The 19,516-nt window shown below is 38.7% G+C and overlaps 1 protein-coding gene across 6 annotated transcripts in view; it reads left to right on the plus strand.

The window, feature by feature from the left end:
• Phldb2 (pleckstrin homology-like domain, family B, member 2) overlaps positions 1 to 19,516 on the plus strand; it is a 101,656-nt gene that overhangs the window by 63,124 nt on the left and 19,016 nt on the right. For 3 of the 6 annotated variants that reach the window (XM_005386372.2, XM_013515161.1, XM_013515158.1), the window contains 7 exons: positions 4,335 to 4,490; positions 5,737 to 5,847; positions 10,254 to 10,343; positions 13,546 to 13,689; positions 14,463 to 14,648; positions 16,838 to 16,978; positions 18,125 to 18,224. In XM_005386372.2, coding sequence (XP_005386429.1) covers positions 4,335 to 4,490; positions 5,737 to 5,847; positions 10,254 to 10,343; positions 13,546 to 13,689; positions 14,463 to 14,648; positions 16,838 to 16,978; positions 18,125 to 18,224 — 928 coding nt within the window. The remainder of the gene's footprint in view (positions 1 to 4,334; positions 4,491 to 5,736; positions 5,848 to 10,253; positions 10,344 to 13,545; positions 13,690 to 14,462; positions 14,649 to 16,837; positions 16,979 to 18,124; positions 18,225 to 19,516) is intronic. The other 3 variants (XM_013515159.1, XM_013515160.1, XM_013515162.1) reach the window with 2 other exon arrangements.

Consider the following 19,516-nt stretch of genomic DNA (forward strand, 5'->3'; position numbering starts at 1 on the left):
TATAATTTCTTTTTGGTTTTTTGAAATACGATCTTGCTATGTAGCCCAAGCTGGCCTCCAACCCCCAGCGATCCTCCTGCCTCAGTCTCCTGAGCGCTGGGATTACAGGTGTGCACCACCATACCTGGCATGGATTTTATAATTGTTTAGTGTTGTCAGTCTGCCTTACAATTTTACACAGTCATAATTCTTTATGTAAGGTCTCCATTGTGGTAATACATTTTCTTCTTCTTTTTCCCTAGTTATTATTTGTGTTCTTTATAAACATTGTTTCAAAAGAAAAAGCCAGGAAAGTCTATTAATAACCTGGAATCAGGTTGATATAAATACTTTCTATTTGTGTGATCCAGATTCCATTGAAAAACTCATAATTTTATATATTCGCTAAGGATTTTGACTATAAAATAGGCAAGAAAATGAGGTAGCCAGTCTGTTCCATTAAATGAAGGCAAAGACTCCTGCACCTTCCGCTTCAAGCGGGTGTAAAATTCTTATCACAGAGCCCCTTTCCAAAGCAGCAAGCTATAAAAGGGTTATTGTATAAAAGGGTTATTGTACCCCACCTGATAATAAAATATCTGCTAACTCTGTTTTCCAAGGATGATGACCAGTGTGACTTCACCAACCCTAGGCTTACTCAGTACCACTCCACAGGAGTTCATTCATACGAGGAACCTCAGGTGTTGTCACAATTCATTTTGCTTCAGATCTCAAACCCTTCCCCGTACCACAAAGCTTTCCTGAAAGCATTTAAAGTTGATTTGATAAAGATTTATTTTATTACATTTAACTTCATTAGGTGGCAAGTCACATAAAGTAAAAAAAATAAATGAACAGGATGAAAATCACTTTCATAAACTTCACATGGCCCTAAATCCTTGGGCTGAGATTGTGTGATGATCTTGTGCATAAAACAGTATATTCTTTTGTTTTGGTACTGGGAATCAAACTCAGGACCTTGTGCCTGCCAGCCAGGCACTTATGCCGCTGAGCTATATCCCTGGCCCAAAATGTTATATTCTTATGGCTGGACTTCTTACTTCAATCATTCCTTTAAAGTCTTTTTTTTTGGTACCGGAAATCAAACTCACGACCTTGTGCTTGCTGGGCAGGTGCTGTGCCACTGAGCTACATCCCCAGCCCTTAAAGTCTTTAAGTATAGTTTTTAGCTAATACTAACTTCATGTCTTACAATCATTGTGTAGTCAATGTGGACTCACCAATCCCAGCATTCTACCAACGTGGAAAAGGAAGCTGAACTTAAGTCTTTCATTTGCCACAATATGGTCCACTGTTAAATTGAGAAAACTGGCTGGGGCAGTTTCCTTTACTTCTGATATTTGCTCAGCTGAATTGTTGCTTTGGATCTCTTGATTAAAAAAAAAATTCTATGTAGTGATATTCACAACGTGGAGGCCATTTTTATATCACTGGCTCTAAAATCAGTTTATCCTTTAGGCTTGGAAAACTCTTTCAACTTCTCTGGGCCTAAATATCCTCATATACAAAACAGGAGGCTCTACTATTACCTTGTTCTGTATTTCAGAAGCATACAGTGTCTGGCTGTCAAGCAAAAGATGGAGAAAAGTTAACAAACCATGAATCTCACCTGCATTTGCCTCCAGAGATCGTGAGATTATTTCCACAACCACTACTGACCCTACAATGTCTGTTCTCTTCTTTTTGTCTTCCCATTAGGCAGAGAACATGTAAAGTTCTGCCTTGTAATCTCAAGAAAGTTATTGGAAAGAAAAAAGGAATGCGTAGAACATTTTAGTGCCACTGTGGTTTTGTTTTGTTTTGTTTTGCTTTGTTTTGTTTTGCTTGGCCTTTGAGCTCACCAATCAGTACAGATATGCAGAGTGAGTTTAGTTTAAATCCACCCAGTCAATGTATTTGACTTTGGGCTTCCTGTGTACATTATTTGGTCGTAATTAAGCTATTTCTGTCCCCAAATTACATTCCCTGAATTCTTATTCTTATCTAAAATATTTTAAAAGGTTCATCCTCTCTTAAATAGCTTTCCTTTAAGAGTGTAAGTTTATATACACATATTTTAATGGTTTAGGTGGCTTGATCAGATGATTATACCAGCAAAATCTTGAGTACTGAGCTTAGCTTAATTTTCAACTTTTCTTCCCAGTGTGCTATTATTTTCATTCAGTGGTTTAAATATTTACTACAAGTCAATTATTGATTCTCTGGTCTGCATGCAGGGTTAGAATAGCACATGTTACATATTAACCAGATGCAGAATAAGCAATGGACTAATATAGTGAATATGCCTATGTATTATGAGCCATATACCCAAATTGGGTGAAGATTATTTAAAAGCCAAAAAAGGGCTTATCAATTTTTTCTTAATAATCCTTGACTACACACTAAGCTTAATTGAAAAACCTTAAAAAGTTGGGTGTGTATGCCTGAGTGTGACTACATCGGCTGGTACACTATTTCAAGACTGCAGCTATTTTGTTTCAAGATACAACACTTATCTCTCAGTTTCTTAATTCCTCTAATGAATTAATTCTTTAGAAATTAAAAACCTGAAATACCTGACAAACTGGAAATATTAACCAAAAACGAAATCAAGGCCACACTTTTTAAAAAGCCAAATATAATGTAAAGAGATTTTAAGAAATGGGGAATAGGTTTTTCTTTCTTTCTCTTTTTATTTAGATTTTTCAAATCATGTTTTTTATGCTTTTAATTATAAGCATCTGGGCTACCCTACATAATAGTCTTACTGCTATAGTGTTGGTTGAAATCTCATGGTAGCTAATAGCCCTTCTTATTCATTGCTAAAGATACAGATATATTCCATTTAACTAAAACCCTTAATTATTCATAGAATGAAAATCAGAGGAGGTTGGGAATGAGTAGTAAGATAGAACTAATTTATCATATCCTTACTTTTCTAATAGTCTTTGAGGATTTAATTGAGCAACAGCAAAAACCTTGACTCTTTTAGCTATGTAGACATTGTTTGCTACATTGTCCAACTGCCTTTTCATTTGGTATTGATCATTTGTAAATTGCAATTTAAAAACTATTTCATAGTAACACATATGTAATTCTGTCAGAGGCTCCAAAATTAAAGAGGTGCACTTTTTAAAAGGTGAATTGGAGACTAACTTATATAACATGTACCAACCCTCGTACGAAGGCAGATGCACAAACTCATTCCTGTCTCCAAGTATCTCATGGATTGGGGAAAACTTATTCTAGACCACTTGATTTGGGGGATTTCTGACCTTTTTAAAATGTCCTCCAGAGTCTCTTCAGACTGGTGCTTGACTTTTTGAGTGACCTTTTGTGAGTGAAGAAAACTTTGGCTCTACTCTTTCCAGTAAAAAGATTTGTAAATCATTTTAATGGGCTCACAGAAGCACACTTTAAAAACTTCCACCTCCAAATGTTTTAAGTTCTCAGCAGAATTGAGCAGAAGGACCAGAGATTTCCCACACACTCCCTGCCCCTTACATGCATGTATCCTCCACTAAGTACTTAGTTACAGTTGCTAAACCTGGAATACACATCATCACCCGAAGCCCATGTCCAAATTTTTTTTGTTTGTTTTGGGGTTTTTGTTTGTTTGTTTTTGTGATACTGAGGATTGAGCTCAGGGCCTCATGCATACTAGGCAAACACTCCACCCTTGAGCTACATCCCTACCCCTGTCCAAATGTTTTTGATTGCTTAGCCCTTCAGTAAAATTATTCCAGCATGCATATCCTTTGTATGTAGTACATCATTTGTATTACAAATACAGACACTCAAAGAAAATTATGTATGTATACTACTGGCATGCATATTAGAAGACATATATTAAGAAATTTAGAGAAGAAAATAAAAACCAAACATATGTATAAAGTCTAATAGTTTCCCTTCTCATGCCCTTAGGAGACCTCTGGTTTAGATATATGCTAACTTTTGCATCTTTAAACTCTACACTAAAGTTTCATTTCATATTTCATGTGAAACTTGTGGGAAAGAGGAATATTCTTAAGAGCTTACGTCTCATGTTCATTCCATAGATAATATTTATGCTCTTTATTGAATTGTTTGTATACTTCGCTGTGCATCTTAAAGCCACCTAGTGGATTAAAGTAAGAATTCCTACAGGGCAGGCAGAAACTGCTGGGAAAGCCCTTGCTGCCCTCTCCTCCGTACCCTCTCCACCCCACTCCCACGGCCACTGCTCTAGAGTTGGACTCCAGCCAACTCTAACCCTGGCTGGTGATACAGACTGACTGCTTTTGGTAATTATTTCTTCATGTAAGAAGATTACAGCCATCCTGGCCTATATTGTTTTCATTCCCTGTTCTCCAAAGGACGCTGACCTGTTGGATGTTGAAAGCAAACACTTCGAAGACCTGGAATTCCAACAGCTGGAACACGAGAGCCGTCTGGATGAGGAAAAGGAGAACCTAACTCAGCAGCTTCTGCGTGAAGTGGCCGAATACCAGAGGAACATCGTCAGTAGAAAGGTACGTTGGGCCCGTGAGGTTTAGTGGAAAAAAATCCAAATACACTCCTCACCATGTGCCCGTAATGATCATTCATATACTTACGGTATGTGTGTCTATTTTTGTACCTGAATATTTTCATGTATTTAATCATACCACATTTGACAAACTATGGAGCCTGCTGTATACAGGCTAGCAAATGGTGCTGTGAACTAGATAAAGTGAGATGAGCTACAGTCATTGGTGTATAATGTTGCACATGCATTTATGGAAAAATACCCATTTTTTCATTTATGTAAAAACTATGTCATAGAAACCAGAAATTTAGATACTTGCTTTATATTACTTCTTTTTATAAACATAGTAAGTCAGTTTAGAATAATTCTGTGGACCAAGCCTACCTGGGAATTTTGCTTCCATAGCTCAGTAATTTCCAAAGCCAGATGATACTGTTAGAAATAGCCCAGGAGAACACCGTGTTGATTCTACAGAGCACACTCAGCCCATAGCTCCTGGCTGGCCAGCCCAGAATTCAGCTTTTGTGCCGGAATTTAGTATCACATCCCAGAACTCCTTACTAACCTGATAAAATTAAGGGAAGTAAAAGTGGGGAAGGTGACTTCTTAACCTCTCCATTTAAATAAGAAATTCCAATGTTTTCTTCCCATCAGGCACCTCCCAACCTAGTGTCAAAAATTCATTGATCATCTAAAACAAGATTTCCTCTTGACCTCTGCGTTCTTCAAAGTAGATTTGAAGTCACTTGAACTGTATTAGACTTAAATAAAGAAAAATGTTGAGTTAGGCACTATGATACATGCCTGTATCCCAGACTCAGGGAAGTCAGAGGATTCTAAGTTCAAACCCAGCATGGGTTCCCTGTCAAGTTCAAGTCCCGCTTGGACTATGAGGCAACACCCTATCTCAAAAAATCAAAAACCGGGACTGGGGATTTAGCTCAGCGGCATAGCACCTGCCCGGCAAGCGTAAGGTCATGAGTTCGATTCCCGGTACCGGAAGAAAAACAAAAAAACAGACACACACACACAAAAAAACAAAAACCACAGGGAAAAGAAAAGCATTGAACCTTGCAGGTCCAAGTAAATGCTTCGTGGTTTCTGAGTGGTAATGACTGCCCACCAACACATAAAACACGGTCACTATTAATAACAAGGATAAAAAAAAACCTTTCCTTTCTTTTCCAAGACAAACTGGCAGTCTTGAATGTCTAATACATATCTTTCTGTGATCACCCTTTTTCTTCCAGGAGAAAATTTCTGCATTAAAAAAGCAAGCCAATCACATTGTTCAGCAGGCCCAGCGAGAACAAGATCATTTTGTGAAAGAAAAGAGTAACCTAATAATGATGATACAAAGAGTAAGTACTTCCTGTTCAGCTCTGGTTACAATAAAACGCAGCTTTTAACAAGGGGAAGGCCTCCTCTTTCAAAATAAATCCATCTTAATAGTGAGTGCCTATTAATTTAAGGAAGGCTTTTGTGTACATATTTTTATTTAGTCTTCTGTATTAATAAGCTGATACTTTGTGAGTGATTAGCTGCAATTCAAAAAATAAGCAAGAACATTTTCTGCATGTTCTTTTCATACTGTGAAAAATCCACACTATGGGGAAATCTATACTTTTTCTTATTTTCCTCTTTGAAACAAATCATCCTTAGCTATTTCATCAAGTATCTAAAATAGATAGTATTTTAATACTAATTTATGATAGATTTAAGGAAAAATGCTCTTTCTATTGCTGTGAAATATTTTGGCTCTTCTGGTCCAGTGTTTGAACTCCAATTATTTGTATATGTGTTTCTTCCTGAAAAATGTCACACTGAAGTTAGATTTAATCAGATTTCTAGACGGTCCATCTGGTATGGTTAAAAGCATGGAAGATCATCTTCACCCAAGGGGCTGTGTTCTTACTGGTTACAGCACCTGACGTGACTACATGCCAAGGGAGTCCTTCAGCCAAAGAGTAAAAAGCAACTTGTAGCTTAGCTTCCTGACATGGTCCCTGGTGTCATTTCAGGGATAGGACACCAAATATTAATCAACGTTGAGGGGGCTGAGCAGAGGTATGAGCCCTGCCTGCAAGGTGCTACGCAGGAAAATGACGCTTGGGATTATGAAAATATGTGGTGGACTCAGAATGGAGTGCAGGAGATAGATCAAATTCCGAAAAAAGACTGAAGCATGAGCCTGTACCGTGGACCCATCTACAAGAAATGAACATTCCCTTCTTGGCTGTTTATCAGTTAAGAAAGAAGGGCTAGGTTCTTCACACAGCATGGGTCCACCTGTGGGGCCTTGGGGCCACACAGATCCCTGACACCATCTAGAAATCTCTGGATGGAGTTGTACTTTTTCATCCCTATCACCTGCTGTACTCCCTACAACCATTTTACCCTTTGCCTATAATGCTCAAAGCCATGTAAAATAGACGATAGATATTAGGATGTAGGAGGAAATTTTTCAAATGAGTAGGGGAGCAAGATGGGGAAGGAGGGAAAAGGGATTTTTAAAAAAGAGTTGAGGGAGAAAATGCAAATAGAGCTTTTGGAAATGCGGAAGGGGAAAAGGGTTGGAGGGGAGGGGTGGGGAAAGGGGCAAAAAAAAAGAAATGAAGATGTGTTATGACGTGTAAATTCCCCATGGTGAATGTGATCATTATATACTGTAAACATGTACTTATAGTAAAGAAATTTAAATATTTAAACACACAGCATAAATAAAATAGTATATGTATTTCAGTAGTTGTTAAAATCCTAGGAAAAGGAAATAATCTCTTCAATGATAAAGTTTTACAAATAGGGAAAGATAATTACAGTTATAATATTTACCCATTAAAATTTATGCAAAATATAATTTGATTTTAAAAATCATGGTCCATATCCATTAAGATTTTATTTCCCCCTTAATTGATCTATAGATGCATTTCAATGTCCAGATCTTAACAAACTTTTCTATTGTAGAAATTGACAAGTTGATGTCAAAAGTTATAATTGTTCCCCATTATTCATGGATTCCATGTTCTCATTTCACCTACGTGCTAAAATGTGTTTGTAACCCCAAAATCAATAGTTCTGGTGCTTTTGCAGTCATTAACAGGCATACACAGAGCAGTGAAAATTTGGAATCACCCAGCATGAACATTCCTAGCTGAGGTTGAACAAGGCCACATCCCACCTTCTTGCTTGAGTTCTCATCTTGGAAACAATTGTCCTTTTTATAGAGATATTTAAGGCCATGTTTTCGTGTTTTTGTGCTGTGGTGATTTTGCTGTTTAAAGTGGTTTCCAAGCATAGTACTAAGTGCCTTCAAGGTCCCCCAGTCTAAGAAGACCGTGATGTGTCTTAATGGAGGATAGGCTTCACTTGGGCGTGAGTCTTCTAAGGAAACACACATGGGCCGGGGATATAGCTCAGTGGCACAAGATCCTGCCTGGCAAGCACAAGGTCCTGAGTTCGATTCCTGGTACCAAAAAAAGCAACAACAGCAACAAAGACAAAAAAAAAAAACTATGGCTAAAGAAACACACAGGACAGGCAAGGTGGTGACTGCCTATAATCCCAGCTGTTTGGCAGGGTGAGACAGGAGGGTCTGCATTCTAAGCTAGCTTGGGCAAGTGAGACCTTGTCTAGTGAGACCTTGTCTCAAAAGAACAAAAAGGGCTGGGGATATAGCTCTACACTCCCTAGGTCCAGTCCTCCATACCACAAAGAGAGGAGGGAAGGCGGGGGACACGTAAAACAAAGTTGTGTATGGATCAATGGTGTGACCAGAGGTCCACAGGAACACATCCTTTAATGTCCTCTAGGAACAATGATCCAGTGTTTGTGGTAACATTATGAAATTTAACTATGACCAATAACAGATATCTGCTATATATGAAAATGCAAAGAACCTGCACTAACCAAAACAACTCTACAAGAAGAACAGAGTTGGAAGATGATATTATCTCACTTACAGTTGTACTACAAAGCTGGTATTTAAAACAATGTGCTGGAATAAAAAAAGCATACAGATAAAGGGACTAGAAATGTGAGTCCAGAAATAGGCCATCCATATACCACTGATTTTTTGGACAATTTTGAGGCAATTCAGGATGGGAAAGAAAATCTTTTCAACAAATGGATTGATACGTAGCCATGGAAAAAAGCAAATATCGACACCTTTATGTCACATATATAAGTTAATTCAAACAGGTTCTAGACCTAAATAAAGAAATTGAAATGCCGACACTTCCACAAGGAAACGTAAGAGGGCAAATACACTGGAGTCTTGGATAATGATTTGTTTTGTTTTTTTCTTTTTTTTGTCTGTTCTTCCGGTACCGGGAATCAAACTCACGACCTTGCACTTGCCAGGCGGGCACTTTGTCGCTGAGCTAAATCCCCATCCCCGACAATGATGTCTTATAGAAAATTACAAAGATACACTTGCATCTAGAAGATGTTAAAACTCCTACACCTCAATAAATAATCATCAGTCAACTTTTAAAAAGTCAGCAATAGTCTTGAACAGGCATGTTACAAAAAAAGATATATGAAGGGCCCATAAATCACCTGGAGAAATACTCACCATTGGTCATCAAGGAAGTGGAAATTAAAGCAGTCATGCGATTCATCTCACCCCACCTAAAATGACTAATGTTTAAAAGTAGAATTTGCAAATGTCAGCAAGAAAGTCAACTTACATGGACTGCTGAAGTGAATAAAATGTACTACCCCACCGGAGAACTCCTCGGTAGTTTATCTGACAGCTTTAAACGTCTGCTCAGCCTGTGACCCAGCAGTTTTACTCCTGGATGTTTACACAGGGGAAATGAAAAATAGCTCTTCATAAAAAAGATATATGAGACATTTAAAGTAGCTTTTTAAAATAATACTATACAAAAAAAAAAAAAACTAGAAACAACCAAAATATTTACCAATAGATACATGGATAAACAAGGCTTTGGGTACACATATGTAATATAATATAATACTTTTCAACAATAAAATAGAGTGAACTGTAGATATGTGTGATATCATGGAGTAGAAGGCAGCTACACAAAGCAAAACTGTATGATTTCACCTGTGTAGAGGGTTAGAAATCAATAAGGCTGCCCACTAGGATAGGCATTAATTGGAAGGTATCAGGAGAAAACTTCTGGGGTGATAACTGTGGTCTTTATATTGGGTGGGACGTTGTTCCATTTGTGAAAAGTCATGAATACTAGGATCTATGCATTTCCCTGTATATAGATTATACTACAATAAAGGAAGAAGGTGACCCATAAATATTTTCCTGAAGGTTGCTTAACCCTGGACTAATTAAAGGTGGATCACAAGCCAAAGTTTTGAGATCAGAAAGTTTCTACCACAAAGGTTCCTGAAGAAAATACATCATTGGGCTGTGACATTAGATCACCAGAGGGCACATGAGGATGTATTTGTTTAAAAAAATAGAAAATTTACTTTACAAAATATGGGAAAGATGAGGCTTGTGAAAGACTCAGAATGTGCCTCTTATTCTTGCCTCAAATAGTTTCAGTTTTTTTTTTTCAATTTTTAAACACATGGAAGGTTATACAGCTAAATATACTGCAAACAACTCATGGATCATGTCAGCCAGAGATGGGGAGCTATTTCCCATGGGAAGTGTTGGCTGAGAGTGAGGAGAGGAAGGAGAAATGGGGCAAGTGTTTGATGTTTGTCTATAATGCAAAGTTGCTGTGCTTCTCAGCTGAGCCCGAGGTGAACTCCCAGCTCAGTAGCTGTTGTGTTTCCTCAGGAAAAGGAGAATCTTTGTAATCTGGAAAAGAAATACTCCAGCCTCTCTGGGGGGAAAGGGTTTCCTGTGAACCCTAATACTTTGAAGGAGGTAAGCCATGATTTTTTGTATGTGTCCTTAGCAATAAAATGTGCCTCTAGTTGGATAGTAAAGATAAGATTAAATGGCTCCTGAAGGCCCTCAAAATTTTGATGGCTCTCTTACCTTTCATTATTGTATGCGTTGAGGATTTCAGAAATTATCTTTGTGTGTAATATACCTGTGCTCTGTGTGTATGTGTATGTGTGTGTTTAGTTTTTTTGGCGAAGACTAAGGTATCTTGGAGTTTCAAAAACATTTAGAGTCTGCTAGCATCTAGACCAAGATGAGCTTTACATTCTCAGCTTTCCTTTTGCAATCTCCTTTCTCACTCCTTCTCTTTTATTTTACTCCTTTCTCCTGAGTCTCAAGGAGCAGGATAATGCCCTCCAAAATTTGAGAAGATAATCTTACTTGTTTCTTCTGTCTCTCTTCCCAGTGTTATTTCTGGAACTTTCTCCTCCGTTTGCGAACTCCTTCTTACATTCAGCTTTATATGCTCTATCCATCCTTCTCTGGTGCCTAATACCACTCTTTCTGAAATATCCCCTTGCCGAGTTTCACTGATAGAATTCTTAATTTTGATTTGGAAAATTAGAATCCTGGATGAGAAAGAAAATTGTGTCCTTTATATTTTCTTAATGTTTGTCAGCTAAGGGGAAAGGTTGCATCTACATAAAAATTTGCATAACCTCCAAGCAGCTTTTGTTTATAAGTTGTTTATAAAAAGCAGAGTTAGAAATCTCTACAAAGAAAACAGTGTGTGGGGTGGGAGTATGGGAAGTAAAGTGCTCATTATAAGAATGGGCATGACTGCGTGTGTGCCTCGAGGGAGAGCACTTTTTAAGAACTATTTCTACAATAGCTTTGTCGAAACATTCAGTTTTGTGGTTTGTCTCCATCATTCAGAACATAGAACAAAGGGTGGTTGTGAAGGAGTGTAGTAATGTAGGATAATGTCACAGGGGAAGGGACAGGCGTGAGTCACGGTGGTGAAATGCAGCTTATCTTACGTGTGATGGGAAGCCATTAAGTGGTCCTAAGTAGGGGGTGACATTGTTTGAGACCATTTGTTAAAGATCACTCCGGGCTGTTCAGTGACCATTGATTATAAGGTGTAGGAGATGTGAGGTGAACATGGAGGAGATAGCAGCAGTACGGGCTGGAGATCCTGAGGCTTAAATTAAAGCAGCGACAGAGAGGCGGAGAGAATTAGCTGGATTACCTTAGTATATGTTAGCTGTAGAACTGCAACTTCCCGCCCATGGGTTGGACATGGAAGTATCTGGAATGATCCCGTCATTCCAGTTTAAATAACAAGGCTGATGGCATCTTTTACTGAGATAGCGAAGACAGAGAAAACAGTAAGTGTAGAAGGGAAGATCTGGATTTTGACCCTGGACATCCTGAGTCTGAAGGGCTTGGGGCACCCTAATGAATTGGGTGGTCTCTGAGGTCTCTTCATCCTTCGTGACAGAAAAAATAAAATCTTTCATTTTCTATTAATCAGTCAGTCTCTTTTTTTCCTTGCAGGCTTTTAGTGTCAAAAGCACATTTGGCTTATTGACTACTGGGTAGCTGCACCATTTGTGCTGTTTGAGTAGCTATCTTGTCTCTTTCATGTACCAAAAGACTTGATTCAGAAGATATTTCGATTTTGGTTTCCTGTCTTTGCTTTCTCTTTTATTCTCTGTCTTGTTTTAGGAATGGTGAATTTATAACCTTATTCTTTCAAGAACTCCCACTTTTGACAGATTGCACGCACTTTTGAAGCAATGAAGTTGTATGATCTCTAACCATTTAAGCACTCTCCATCCTTAGCTTTGGAACATTCTGTCAGCTGAGCAAAAGAATGATTCAAAGCTGCTAGTTTTCTTCTTTTTTTTTTTTTTTTGGTTTTTGTCCGGTACCAGGAACTGAACTCATGACCTTGCACTTGCCAGGCAGGCGCTTTGCCGCTGAGCTAAATCCCCAGCCCTCTAGTTTTCTTTCTGATTCACCATCACATATAAAATGAAATTTGGCAGTCTAGTTAATTGCTTCCTTTCTTTGATTTTAACCTTACAAGCTTCATGTACTATCTGTGGCTCTTTTGGAAGTACCTGACTTTGATATACACAGTTGATAAGCAGTCAGCTCTAAGCTTTCTTCACTTTGTCATAAAAGTTCTCAATTAAAACTGACTTCCAACCTAGAGATTTTCCTTCAACAGCATCACTTCACAGAGCCTTCCCTTTCCTGGGCTCACTTTTTAAAACCTTAATGAGCCAATGAAAGAACTCAGCCGTCAAATTGAACTCCACTTCACTTTTAAAAGCGAGTCTTATTTTATGTACTTTGTTCTTTTTCACATTGCTTTATTAGTAGGGAAAAAAAAATCACAATTGATCTGTATAATTACTTTGCATGAAAATGGACAAGTACCTTTTCCACAAATATATTTGATTCTCAGAGATTGTGATTCACAGATATTTTCTCTAAGCTGAACCCAGCACTGAAATTCTCTGTCCTGTGGGGAGAGTTGGAGGTTGGGAAAAATGTTTTGAATTGAAATGCCCTCCAGGGCAAAGTTTACATTAGGGGTGTGTGTGTGTGTGTGTGTGTGTGTCTGTGTGTGTCTGTGAGAAAACAGTGTGCTTTTTATTTTCATTCAGTTGACATGCCCCTAAGCTAAGTTCCATTAGAAATAAATTAGTTTTATGAATGTTTTCTTAGTGGAAAATCCAGTAACTTTTAGCCCACTTCTGCTGACACACTAATTCATCAAGAAACAAAAGACGGGAAAATCTCAGAGGGAAGATTTGTGGAAAAGGTTCTTGAATTAGGGAGTGAGTGACTGCATTGTCAGTTTTGTTTGGGGGATGTCTTGATGTGTGATTCCTTTCAATGTATGTATAGTGACAACCTCATTTCATCCACAGAATGAATGCTGATTTACCTCTGGATATTTTTAAATTAAAGGTGTAGCGCTTACAATAGAATCATCTTGATATCACCGGAAGAATTATGTTTAATGTTTAGAATGCCATTTTTCAAGATTAAGCACCATAAATCCATTTTAATTGCTGATTATGCTCTTAATGAAACATTTGATAATACCAAGATATCTGGCTGTGGCGCTCTCAGCTAACTCCATTGTACTGAGAACATTAATACTCTCGCATGCCTCTGCTTTTGCTTTCTTTGTGTCTAACTTCTGAATTCCTCCTTTTAGGGCTATCTCAGTGTAAATGAATTTAATGAGCCATCTGGCCATTCCACGAATCTCTCCCCTTCCACTCAGTTCCCTGCTGACGCTGACGCTGCTGTCGCTGAGTCTGCCTCAGCTGTGCCGGTGAGCCAGCCACAGAGTCCAGAGGTGTGTGTGCACAACATTCCATTCATTCACTGCTGTTGCTCATGTTAGAATTAACCCATGGTGAACGGACGACGGGTGAAACGAAAATGTACGGGACAGATAGATGTCGGTTTTGGCCAGAGGGCTAGAGTGATGCCAAGTTTATAAAACATAACAAGTTGGGGGCTCTGGTCCATCCCTTAAAATGTTAGAGACCATGAAATATATGTTATGGGGGGCTGGGGATTTAGCTCAGCGGCAAAGCGCCTGCCTGGCAAGCGCAAGGTCGTGAGTTCGGTTCCCGGTACCGGAGAAAAACCAAAAAATAAAAATTAAAAAAATAAAAAAAAAAAAAAAAGAAATATATGTTATGAAGTACAGGATAAGGACAAGGAACTTCAGATAGGTAAGCTCAACACCCTAGCACTCTAACCTGACCTAGTTTTCTTAGAAATTCAAAAACCTGTCTAAAACTTTTCATTCAAATCACCTTTCCGGTTCAATTTTTGTTTTCTAGTTTGTTTTGCAATCTAGGTTTTTTTTTAATGGTGAGCATTTTTTAAATAATAAAAGCATTGTGGGGAGTGGCCAATAATAGTAAATTAAAATATTTTATAGTGATCCAAGTTGATTGCACTGTGGGATTTTAACAGATTACATTGCAAGATACTGTCCATCATTTGTGACTTCCTAACATATAGCAAAACAGAATGAAGAGGTTATTGATTTCATGTCTTTGTCTTACCCTTTCATTTCATATGGACACATATGTACCTTCTCTTTCTCCTGTAAAGCTAAGATCACCTGTCTGTTCTGGATGTATGTTTCCTTCCACCCTTTCTCTTCATCCTGTCACTCAACCTCCATCAACCTCTTGGCCGGAAGTCATGGCTACATCTGTCGGTTTTTTCCCTCTAAATGACACACCTCCTCCTCTCCCAGCTAAGAAACACAGAAGGCAACAGCAGCAGGAGCAACAGGTAACTAGGGACTGGTATTCAGGGTTCGGGAGTTTTATTCTGTCTCGGTAACAAAATCACTTCTGTAGAGTCTCTTCTTCAATTTTTTTCAAAGGTGATTTTTTTAAAAAAAAACAAGTTGCATACTCCTTTGTTTTTGTTTTGTTTTGTTTTGTTTTCCTTAAGCACATTTAGTGTGTTCCCAGGGTGGTTGAGATTGTTAAAAGTTTCAAGAGCTGGATTGTCCGCATCTGGCTTTTCGTATGTTTAAGCAAATCTCACATCTGCATACTTTTCAAAATACTGAGTTTACCTCAGGTTTTCTCAGAGCGCTAGTAAGTATTTCCATAAAATCCATAAGGTAAAAACTCATACGTCAACACACAATATTTTTATTGTACATTATTGAAACCGTAATAATAACTATTATTCACTTGCTGTGTGTCAGAATTTGCCAAGCAAATATTTCTTTTCTTTCTTCTAATAATCCTGTGTGTGGGGGAATTATCTTCATCTAGAAGTGTAAGGAATTGAGGCTAAGCCTAATTAAGCAGCTTGTCCAAGGTTACATCACAAGTAGCACATTAAGTCTAGAAAATTTTTATTTACTAAATTTTTAAATAATGTGTTATTCCAATGCATTCTTTTTAATACATTGCAGGATATAGTGGTGCCTAGATATTCAAAAAACCTGTTTCAGAACTGTTTCCACTTATCTGCTCACTAGATCCTCAGAGAGTTCCAGTCCTGCTTTTTTCTGACCAACCTTCCCTTCCCGCTTCGTCAGCGTGCCTTTACTATTAGCATCTGTTAGAAGACTGCATGTCCTCAGTGTCTTCAGGTGCAGCTACCTGGGCTGATATAAAAGGGACGTGGTGGGAACAGTGATCCAATAAGTGATGTCTACAGGGAGTGTCTGGGAGAATGGAAGGACCAAACGCCTTCATTCTGACGTTTCTCTGAATAGCAGCTTTAGTGAGGGTAAAGGCCACCTGTGGGCCGATAGAAGAGTCCTTCCATCTGCTGCCATATATCTCTTAAGCTGTTTTCAGTGAGTTTCTTTCCTATTTTATTACGCTACTACTATGCAATATCAGGGAAGTTTGATTTCAGAGCTTGTGACAGTTGGTAACAGTGAGAATAAGACTGCCATGCTCTGATACCATTTTTCTGTCTAAAGTGGCCATTAATCAACCAAATTGTGAAGTTTTTGTGGTTGTAATGTGGACTGCCTGGCCACAAATACCAGCTCTGTCACTTTCTAGCTGCACCACCCCGGGCAAGTTTATTTAACCTCCCTGCCCCCCAAATTCTTCATTTGTAAAATAATGATGTGGTACTAACCTCACAGGTTTATTATAAGATTGAATGAGATAATGTAGTCAGAGCACCACACTTGCTATAGAGTAATTTCTTAATATTAGCTAGTATAAATAGATCATTGTAAAGCTACAATGTAGATATTTGTCATAAGGGGCACACATTAATTTTTACATATTTCAGTATCTTGAGCTTAGTATTAAAATGATCAAACCTAAAGAGCATTTAGTTAGGAGATCACTTTGCTATTGAGGACATTTCAAGCTGGCAAAGGTCTTGCCTTAGAAATCTGAAAAAAAATAATAAACTGGAGGATCTTTAAACATGAGCTATTACGGTAAAATCTCTGTGATTGAGATCTTTGTAAATGCAAAGGTAACTAGAAGGATCCCTTCTACGGAAACTTCCTGTGGATGTGGAATGTTTAGGTGTGGAATATTATTACCATTCCCGATGACTTCCCTGTTTTTCGTTCTTCCCTTCATCCTGCTCCTCCTCTCTCTCTTGTCTCCCTCACACTGGGATCTGTGTCACCACACAGAACTGTCGTGATGGACTCGGGTGAAATTGCTTTGGCCACTGGCTCTTCTACCATCCACATGTGCATTATAATAATTTGTAAGTTGTCCTGAGGCCCCAAGGCAGCAGGCACCCAGAAGTGAAAGGTGAATTTTTTAAAAAATGTTGTAGGTTCAGAAATAAATTCTTCCAGTGTCTAGTAACATTACATGATAATCTAAATCTGTTTGAATAGGGTAAGTTGCATAATTTTTTTAAAAATCCGTGTTAAAATTCCAAAACTTCTTTGTAAGTGCGTAATTCTTCATTTCTTCGGTGATCTGTCTCAGTTAGTCAAATTTCGCTGTTTTGCTTTACATTTGCATTTAAAGCACTTTAGAAGTCTGGAAGAAAGGAAAAAACAGCACAAAGAAGGCCTCTATCTGAGTGACACTTTGCCTCGAAAGAAAACCACACCTTCCATCTCCCCACATTTCAGCAGTGCCACAATGGGGAGAAGCAGCACCCCAAAGGTAGGACTCGGAAGAGCCAGAGACCTCACTTCCTGTGAGTCTTTTCCTTACGTTCCCCAGCGTGCAAAGCCCTTTCAGAAGAAACACTAAGTTGGAAACCATTACATTTGCTTGTTTGGCAGTCATCATCATTAAATCACCTCTTCTATTAGGAGAATATTTGGAAGTGTGTGTTCTCGGGCCTAACACCACGATAAAAGGTGGTGAGTGACCATCACTAACATGATAGGCTCCCAAGGCTGCCTCCCATATTTAGAAATAAGATAGGCTATAGACGCAGGGTTCCAGGAATAACAGGACCAAATATGGGTCACCTGTACATGCCTGAAACGGGTCAGTGCTGTGTCTGAATTGCCGCCTTTTGAAATTCTGGAATTCTCTGCAGTAGAGTTTCTTACTCATCACTGGCCTGATCGTACATTTGGATAAAGTGAGGTGTAATGTAGCAAAGTGACTGACTCTGGAGCCCTCAGCTGGTACTGGGGGAGCCGGCACCCGAACCCTGCTGTCTGACACTGCACCTCCCTCGGTTTGCTGGCATGCCCTGGGGGGTCAGTGCAGGAACACAGGAAGAGGCAAGGGAGAAGGAGATTCTTTGTTGGACAGACTCTGCACCCTTCTCCTGTCCTTAATCAGAGTAATTTGATTTTAATCTATTATATAAATTGGTGTTTTAAGTATATTTTGTTTACATGAAAGTATATTTAAGTATATTTTGTTTACATTTAAAAAGAATGCTAAAACCACTGGGGTCTTTGCAGCCTCCTGTGTGACTGGGGGCAGGTACAGCAAGGGTACATGTCCCTGTCCTGCATGGTGTGCATGCATTTCTGTCCTCGCATCCGCCCTCTGTTCCTTGTGCATGAAGATCTTCCAGTCTTTCCCTCAGGTGATTGCAGACAGTGTCTTCCTCAGCTGCCTCCACTTTTGGAACCGCCCTTATTGGAGGAAGTTCTGTGACCTTGATATTGCCATGGAGCCTTCTGGGGAACTAGTCTTTCCCATTTAGCATCAGCAAACAGAGCACAGAGAACTACCTTATCTCTCTACACTTAGAGAGGAGCTTTGGAAGCAGGGATGCGGGCGTTCCCTGAAGGACCGCTCGGTGTGCAGTGTGCCTGATGTGTTCCCTCCCCGTCCTCACAGGGTCACTTGCCTCTGGGACAGAGCAACAGCTGCGGGAGCGTGCTTCCTCCTTCGCTGGCAGCCATGACCAAAGATGCAGAGTCGCGCAAGACGCTCAGAGGTGTGTACCTTGTAAATCAAACGTCCCCATCTTTTGTTAAACATTAGAATTCCTCAGGGAGCAGAGTGAGAACAGAGCTGGGAACGGCTAGCTAAGGGATCAGTTTAGTCTTAACACATCACCTGTGAGGAAGGATGTATGTATATCACAATTACACCAAGGTGAATTTTCCCACTTACGTGTAGAGAGGGTCCATTTTAAATATACCCATTATACTTTCTAGATCCTATAAAACTCTAAAATCAGAAAGCCTCCTAGAGAAGGACTAACCTTTCTGGCTGATAGGTCAGAAGTAAAAAGACATCACTGAGACCCAGGGAGATTGCTGGGGCGCTTAACCGTGGCCCCTCTCCTGGTTTGCGGCTGCACACTACATTGAATGAATCTTTTGCTGCAGTTGATGAGTTAATATGGTAAACAAAGCACTTGTGGCTCAGAACAGAATTTCTTTGGGCCTCTTAGTGCAGGTTTGAACTCTTGTATTGCACAGTTAGATTTCACATGTACTTTGCTCTCAGCATATTTTCTTTGTAATAAAATACATTGCATTTGTACTTGTGTTTTAGTCTATATGGGATGGAAGAAATTACTACAATATCATTTCAGAAGAGTGTATCTTGTTAAAATAGATTTATTGTGTTAACACGGTAGTTTACATCTTCAGCCTATGTTGGTCCTGACTTTTGAGCAAAATGGTGCTAGATACCAAGAATACAAATGAGTGGCTTGTTCACTGTTTGCGAAATGCTTATAGTCTAGTGAGGAAGAAGCAGCATAATAGATTGTTTCAATAAAATGTAGTAATTACACTGTTGGAAATACACCCAGGACATAAATGGAAAGGCCAGTGAGATGACAGGCATTTGAGTTGCAAATACATTGGGACACTCACAGGATTAAAACTCTTCCTTCAGCAGGCTGAGTGTGACTGCTCAGCCTCTCTGCTTTACGGTGCTAAAAAAAGATCACTACTTCTTATCAGAAAAAACATGTGTGTGTACAATACATATGAGTACACATGTACATGAATAAGCTGATATACTGGTGTGTAAATATTATCTGTATATATTATATGTGACATATATCACTTGAATGAAATTTTCAAATCATTACTAGAAATGATTTAAGAGTGAAGAGAAGCTATAGTATTCTTGTGAGGTATGTAATTTGTGAGAGGTTCACACTGGTAATATTTAAATAAAATATATTTGATTGAATTTCTGGATTTTATTTTCTTTATCATAGTTTCTTAAGCTAAAGATACATTTTTTTTTTTTTTTTTTTTTTTTTTT

This window comes from Chinchilla lanigera, unplaced genomic scaffold (assembly GCF_000276665.1).
Source record: "Chinchilla lanigera isolate Chin_1 unplaced genomic scaffold, ChiLan1.0 scaffold00026, whole genome shotgun sequence".
Taxonomy (NCBI): Eukaryota; Metazoa; Chordata; class Mammalia; order Rodentia; family Chinchillidae; genus Chinchilla; species Chinchilla lanigera.